Below are 8706 nucleotides of genomic sequence, written 5' to 3'. Positions count from 1 at the left end.
CTGTCACAACAAATGACTGTGTCGGTGCACTCCATCAATTATGAAACTGTCACCCCAGTTTCTAAGAACTGTTCTTGTTTTGGGTAGGATTTCAATTATGTGATAAGATTGATATTTAATTTTTTGAGATAAATATACTATTTCGACGAAATAGTATAAAGAAAAAATAAAATGCATAATCAAGATTGTGACAAGATAAAAAAAAATACTTAAAAAATTAGTGAATTTAATGGATATCGAATAATTAAAAAAATAGAAAATTATATAATAAATAATGTTTCTTTAAATGAAAAAAAAATAAGAAAAACCAATAAAAGTGAAACATAAAATTTTGTAGGTTTCTTCTTAATAAACTAATAATGTTTTAATAATTTAAGATGAATATAGACATACATATTTATGTTTTCGCACCCTATTTAAAAAATACATATACTTATATTTGATGTATGCAAATATTTCTCATCAAAGTCCACACAGATTGAGATAATACCCATAGATGCAAATTTATTTCTCATGTAATTTTTTAGATAATTTTTTTATCGCTTTCTTTAATTAAAAACACTTTAATGCTTTTATTTGGTGTTAAGTTGACTTCAATTTTGTTATTTTTTGGCGTTGATAATAATTCCTCTAAATTTAATTATTATTTAATAATTTACTTCTATTATGTAAAATAATTTATATTGTTAATAAATTAAGAATTATTATTATATAAATTTTAAATTAGTTAATATAAAAGTTAACAACTTGTACTGTTAATATGTAATAAAGTTTTCCTTAAAAAATCCAACGTTTTACTTTTATCTTTTAAAAAAATTAAAAAAACTAAATATATTATTATCTTATATCAAATACCCAGTTATGTTAGGATGAACTTGAAGTTATTTAATTATTATTTGACTCATAATTGTATAGTATATAAGACCAACTTGATAAATTCAATAATATATAAGATGAAATTAATATTTGTTTCAATATAATTATATAATTAGATCATAAAATTGAATAAGTATTGAATTAAAATTAAAATTAAAATATATAAAATTTCAGAACGCATATAAAAGTAAAGGTAGGAAGTTAATTGGATACCCTATTTAGAATTTGTAAAAGAAAAAATAGTAGAAGTTAGAAATAAAAAGGTGTTTATTAATATGAAAAAGAAAAAGGTTTACTTGTGATAAAATATATAAAATTGAAAAAAGTGAGAAAGTTGAAACATGAAGCATCACCCTCCAATAGATACTTTTTTTTATGAAATTAAAAAAGAAAAAAAAAATAGATTAATAAACTACTCTAATAAATAAATAGTACAATATTTATAGAGCACGTCTAAAAATTCCTCATGCTCAGGCTCAAATCATGATAAATGAACATGCACATTATTAGACCCAATCATTGTTATCATTTAATTATATTCACCGAGTACATGGGGTGTGGGCCTATCCAGCGACGAAAGATTGTTTGGTGGCAACATTGTGCTGATGTGCCTGACACTTCTCCATCTAAGTATCATTTATCTTCTCTTATTTCTTCTGGGTTGTCATGTTCTTTCCTTTCGATCATGTGCACTCATATACTCACTATCAAGAAAAATTGTGGTTGATTGAAGACGGAACATTGAGAATGACCAGAAATGCATAAGAGACTAAACTTCTCATGGAGAGTGGCTTTGGTCTTCTCCAACCTAGACAGATGAACAAATGCTTATTGCGGTTTCCTTTACAGTCTCCACAATTTTCTTCACTCCCTGTATTTTTAATCTTTTATTTTTTGTCTTCTTTCTCTTTCAATCCTTTATATAGATTCAACTACCCTTATTTTTTTTTCACACTGGTAACATCTCACACTTGTCAATGAAACTAACTTCACCACTGAAACTAACTTCACCAATAACTTCTTTAATAACTAGTTAACATGTTTAAGATTCATAATCATTGTTTATTTAATATCCTTGAAATTTGACAAAAATGTTATTAATAAAATAATAAAATGAAATATTATTAATATAAAGATAAAATCAAAAAATAATTGTGTAAAAAAAAGATATAAAAACAATCATATTAAAAAAAAACCGTTTTATCTCTCAACCCCTTTGTCAATAATTATTTAACTTAAATTTAAAAAAATTGTTTGATAACTACTTATTAACTCTTTTTTTAATTATTTTATTTAAACCTAAAAAATCTGTTTTGTAACTACTCTATCAATTATTTTATATAATTATTTTATTTAAATTTTAAAAAATTGATAACTACGGATATTAATTATAAAATGATAGAAAAATCAAAATAAAATAATAGAATAAAATATTGATATAAGGGTAAAATAGAAAAAAAAATGTATATAGCTAAAAAGAGTTAGAGACGAGAATCTTATTTATTTATTTATATATATATATATATATATATATATATATATAAAATTTAGTTAATAATAGACGGCTCACAAAAAACTACTTTATTAAATTTTAATCAAACATCCTAATAACAATATTAAAGGAGGTTTAGACACATGATGTTAAAATATAACAGTCAAATTAATACAACTTATAAAACACTAGCATGAACAGAAGCACGATGTATTATTTGTATCATTATGACACATGTGACACCATTAAGCAATAATAAAAAATTCATCATCAACGGTTCAATCAACATTAATATTAATCATGAAAAATATTATATACAAAAGAAGAAAATATAATGAAATATGTTTATCTTTTCTTTGTCTTAGACCCGCATAGAGACTTAGTCAAATCGTTCATATCATTTACCATCACCGTCAACCACTTCCCCTTCATATCCTCCATCACCACCACCTCACCACCACCCCCTTTTCTTTCTTCTCTTGATCCATTTTCTCACTCTTTTCGCTCATAAACTAACGTGCCTCCCCTTTTCTCCCTAAGTCCTCTCTGTCTCATAGACTAACCCCTTTCACTCTCACCGACGCACTTTTATCAGGTAGGTTTTTTTTCCTTTCAATTTTTTATTCAAAAAAAATCCTACTATTCTTTTTTGTTTTGTTTTCTTTAATAGTTTTGTTATAAGTTTGATTAAATTGTTGTTTTCATGTATTTTGTGACGTTACCTGTGTTAGCACAATAATAACAATATTGTTATCATACAATGCCAAGGACATGCATAAATGAATAAAAAATAGAAGTAAATTCAGACATTGCATTTTCATCTTCTACTTTATAATTGAAAAACAACACTTACTGGTTGGTTTCGTGGTTCTTAAAGAAAACTACGACTTCTCGTATTTTGAATTTTGAATATGAAAACAGAAAACAAAAAGGTGTTTGATGGGATAAAAGAAGATGAAAGAAAAAGATGCAATTGTGCAACGCTCCTCGACAAGTCTCACTTTGCTTGTTTAGTTTTGAATTTAAAAAAAAAATAATTAAAAATGGTGTTATATCTTTTGTTATCCTTTTGAGATATAAAATTAAAACTTCTCACAAAATTACAAATATCTTTCCTCATATATTTTTAAAATAATAAAATAAAATATAAATATAAGAATAAAATGGGAATAAAATAAAATGACAGTTAAAGAGAAGAATCCCTTTTATATATAAACTAGCGGAAACACAACGCAATTGCGCTGTGTATTCACATTTTTTTTCTTTTACTCATATTTTGTGATAATAGAAATTTAACATACATACAAAAATAATTTTGGATGAGTTGAAATTGAAAAGAAAAAATTATTAACAATGTAAAAGAAAAATGATGAATTGATTAAACAACCTCTTTTTTCTTCTTCTTTAGTTTGAGTATCTCTTCTTCTTCAAGCTTTTTCTCTTCTTCCATCGGTAGTTTTGTGATCGGAGGGTGTGATGATATTCACGTTAAGGAGGTTAAGACTAACTTTATGGTAGATACAAAAGAATAATGACTTTATTTGAGAATATAGTTGTTTGAAATAGAGTGAAAAAAGTGATTGAAAATGAAGGTTATTTGATATGTGAAATTTGGTGTGAGAATGAATGAGAGTATGTTCTTTCTTCCTTCCTGTTGTTGTCTTGAAATAAGAAATTAAGAAAAAAGTTGAGAAGTTAATTTGCCTATAAAAACTGTACATTAATATTAATTTAAAAAATTAAACAATAATTTTATTTTTTAAGTAATTCATATAAAATAACAAAATACTCAATTGTACTAATATGAAATATATTGAATAAAAGTAAAATAAAAAAATATTTATATCCATATAAAATGATTATAATAAAAATTTCCTATATATATATAAATATAGCGATAGATAAAGATATATAATTTTTTTTACAAATTAATATTCCAATATTACCGAAATTTCAGGACAAACAACATTCGCGCATAATAGAAACAAGACACTTTACACTCCATACTTTTTTTTAAGATTCATAATTTTACTGTTGATTATTTATAATTAAATAATAGTATACATTTTCTCATGACTATTAAAAGTCTTAATTACATTATTTTAGGTAAGATTCTGCTGATTATTTATAATTAAATAATTTATATTAAATAATAGTATAAACCTTCTCATGACTATTAAAAGTCTTAATTACATTTTAGGTTATATCTATAGTAAATTAACAGTTTGTTACTTATTCAAAACTTTCTATTCTCTATATATAAAGTTAAGCTTTTACAACAATTACAAAGTTGAGTTGGATAATCGAAAGTACAATTATTTATGAAGTTTGTGCAGAGAGTGTTAACAGGGAATTACTTTCTGGGTAATAAAATTTCATATCAGAAAGATTGGGTAGCATTTTGGATAACTTTTACATGAAATTTAAATTAAAAATAGACTTCAAAGAGGTAAAAATAAAATAAAATTATCAATATATAAGTTTAAGACAAGACGTATATTATTTAGTACTGCAGTTTTGTGTATTATACAAATAAATTTGTATTTTGTATAACTAAAACATAAAATAAATAAATATTTTGAATATATAGATTATGCTACAATTACATTTGAAAGTGAAAATATAGTAATATAGTAAACATACGATAAAAATTAAGAATAAAAGTCAAACAATCCATGTAAATGAAAGCGTGGTTATAAAGTCAGCCATATATTTCTTTTAATAAAAAATGATTTAATATTTATTAATCAATTATGCTATGTAAAATTCATATTTTTAAAGTTTATCTAGTCTAATTTATTAGGTTAAACATATAAACTTTAAAAGTAGAAAAATTGGATGAGTTGGATAGATGTTATTATGCTCATATGAGTGTATAACTGTAGTTGAGTTTAGTCTTGGAGGACCAATCAACCACTTTTACATACCTTTCTATAAATAATTTATTCATTAACAACTAATAAATTATTAAAAAAACTATTTTTTTAAAATATATTAAATATTAATTTCAAAAATAAAAAATAGTAATATTTAAATTATTTTTTATTATTAATAAATATATTATAAATTAATATTTAATTAATTATCATAATTTTAACTATAAATTATTTAGATTATAAAATTAATAATTAAAATCTTAATTGAAAATTAATTATCAATTTAAAATTATTTATCAATAATAAAAATTAATTAAAATATCAATAATTTTTTTATTTTTTAAAATAATATTTAATTTATTCAATATAATAATTTTTTTTTCTAAAATTAATTTTTATTTAATATTTTTTATAATAATAATTCGTTTCTTTGGAATTGTTGCACAATAGCATCCTTTAGCTATATAGAGAGGACTTTTAAATTTTATTATTTATCCCTTCTGGGAACTTGTACTTTTATGTAATTTTTTCTCACATGATGTAATATTTCCCTTCTACATTGATTAAAAACAACTCTTAAAATCTTGTATTCAGTGCCTATTAAAGATATTTTCTATATTCTTCTTATAATATTTTTTATTAATCAACATACTAAATTCCACTAGTGATTTGAGATAACAAATAATACATTGTTATGCACTGATGTATATAATGTTATAATTTAATAATCCTAAGAATTAAAAATAATAATTTTATAGGTTTTTATCATTCAAAAAACACATAAAAAATATATCATATTATTTAGCTTTAAAATTCTATAATACATAGTAATACTCTACTTCGAAATAAAAAAAAATCCCGAAAACAAAAAATACATTCTTTTTTGGAAAAAAAATAATTTTCTTAATAAAATTACTTTTCATTCAACCAATATGAACTAGTTTTTAATCGAATTTTCCAATTTTTAACCAATTCAGGCCAAGCTTGTTTAATAATTCAAACAAAATCACAGAATAAGTTGGTTTATAGTACCAAGTCCAAACCAACTAAATTCAATTACAAATATAATAATTAATTTTTTTTCATAGTTGTAGTGACAGAAATGGTAAGAAAACCATCTAAAAAAAGCTAGTGAAAAGAACATACTAGAAGAGAAAAATAAATATTTTTGTGTTTTGATGTTATACCTTATATCTTGCCAGTTATATTTTGTCCCCTTGCAAAATACAAGTCAAAGTCATCTTTATTGTCTCAAGTGATAACAATAAGTTGTGGATTACATCATCTATGATGCAAGTCTCACAAGGAAGGGCTTATAAAAAAACAACTGATATCATGTTGATGATCAGTATTGCATTTTTTTTATCAGCAGAAGATGATCAGTATTGCATTTTTTTTTATCAGCAGAAGATGATCAGTATTGCATGGTGACAGCACCTCAATGTGCAAATTTTCCATGCAGTTTGGCATATGCTCATGATGTCACATATATAATATATAAGAAGTTGCATACAAAATGTGCATTAAAACAACTTCCTATGCCAAACACGCGGCACTCAGTTCCATTTCCTCAGGTAATTGACCACACTACAACACTTGCTACCTTTCAAACGGACTTTCTTGTCCTAATCCCTTAATGCATTTATTGGTTGAAATTCCCATGCTTAATTCAGATTAGATCATACCCTTCTACCACCGCCATTCTAGTACCTTCACTCCGATCTATATATAATTAAGTACGCATCAACATCCATGCATATCTTGTATTCTTATCAAAAACGTATTTCAAAACACACCTTTTTCTCATATCATGGTGGAGATTCACGAACACATCAACCCCTTTGATGAAGAAAATGAAGAAGAAGAAGAAGAAGAAGAGATCAACTATGACCAGCTTAAGAAGAGAATGTGGAAGGACCGCATCCTGCTGCAGAAGCTAAAGGAGAATCGCCCCAAAGAAGAGTCAGACCAAGAAGCGAAACAAGAAGCTTGTAGGCGGAAGAAGATGTCAAGAGCACAAGATTCAATCCTCAAATACATGGTGAAGATCATGGAAGTTTGCAACGCTCAAGGTTTTGTGTATGGGATTATCCCTGAGAAGGGTAAGCCAGTGACAGGCTCTTCTGACAGCTTACGTGAGTGGTGGAAAGAAAAGGTCAAATTTGATCAAAATGCTCCAACTGCCCTTGCAAAATTCATGCCGCTCCTTCAAATTAATGATTTGGATCCAACTTCCTACATGCATCTCCTTAATGACTTGCAAGACACTACTTTGAGTTCACTCCTTTCTGCTCTCATGCAACATTGTATGCCTCCCCAAAGAAGATTCCCTCTTGAGAGAGGCTTTGCTCCACCCTGGTGGCCAACAGGGACAGAAGCTTGGTGGGGTGAACAAGGTCTTTTGGCCCAAGAACACGGGCCACCTCCTTATAAGAAGCCTCATGACCTCAAAAAGGTTTGGAAAGTCTCTCTCCTGGCTGCAGTTATCAAACACATATCTCCTAATTTGGATAAACTTAGAAGGTTGGTGACTCAGTCCAAAACTTTGCAAGACAAAATGACAGCCAAGGACACAGCAACTTGGTCCAAGGTTATGAACCAAGAAGAAGCTCTGTTGCAACTAACCAACAAGTGCCTCAAAATATCTCTATTAGACGAAGATGAAAATGAATGTGAAAGCTCCACTAGCACTTCCCATGAAGGGAGTTGTGTAGCTGAGTTGAATGGTGACTCCAATTTATTTGGTGGGATCATTGAGAAAAGGAAGAGTGTGATTGACTTAGATGCTACTACTGATAAGCTATATGCTTGTCAATACTACCACTGTCCACAAAGTGAAATGGGTATGGGATTTCTGGACAAAAACTCAAGGATGAACCATGAGTCCCATTGTGGTTATCGCACTAGTCAAAACCCTACTCTCCTTCACGATAATGTGTCCAATGACACACAAATTATATGTGAGGATGATTGGATGAATATGGAAGTAGCAAGAGCTAATCAGAATGATAATGACCATTTGGGAGATCTAAATGATCAATTGAGAGATATTGTAGGAAAGACACCAGAAGATTATGGAAGCTTATGGCTAAATTCCCTTGAAGATCTTGAATTGCACACTGCACTGGATCAGATCGACATGAACTTGAATCGAAATTCAGAGCAAGATACACCACAAGGCCAAGAAATAACCTCAATTTGGGACTTAACCTACAAATAGGTTACTGGTCTCATGTTTGGATCGCACATGTTATGTTTATACTAAGTAATAAGAGTTAATTATTGAAATATTAAGTAGTAAGGCATCTTCTCCTTATGTAACAAAAGATAGCCTTTAGCTTTGTACAGATATTATCAGTTTTTGTTCTTAATTTGGTGTTTGACTCTCAATGAATAGTTAAACTCTATTTACATTGATCTCTAGTATGTAATAACAAATATTGCAGTCACTTCAGGCCACAT

General features: G+C 27.0%; 1 protein-coding gene across 1 annotated transcript; it reads left to right on the top strand.

Annotated features, from left to right (window-relative positions):
- Positions 1-7054: 7054 nt before the first annotated feature.
- Positions 7055-8703, top strand: LOC137812301 (putative ETHYLENE INSENSITIVE 3-like 4 protein). The gene has a single exon (XM_068614230.1). It carries the CDS (start codon positions 7055-7057, stop codon positions 8462-8464), a length of 1410 nt encoding a protein of 469 aa, XP_068470331.1. The 3' UTR covers positions 8465-8703.
- The last annotated feature ends 3 nt before the right edge of the window (positions 8704-8706 follow it).

Source organism: Phaseolus vulgaris, chromosome 2, assembly GCF_051622355.1.
Source record: "Phaseolus vulgaris cultivar YP4 chromosome 2, ASM5162235v1, whole genome shotgun sequence".
NCBI classification, from domain to species: domain Eukaryota; kingdom Viridiplantae; phylum Streptophyta; class Magnoliopsida; order Fabales; family Fabaceae; genus Phaseolus; species Phaseolus vulgaris.
The sequence above is the reverse complement of the archived record's forward strand: the minus strand, read 5'-3'. Positions and strand labels throughout refer to the sequence as shown.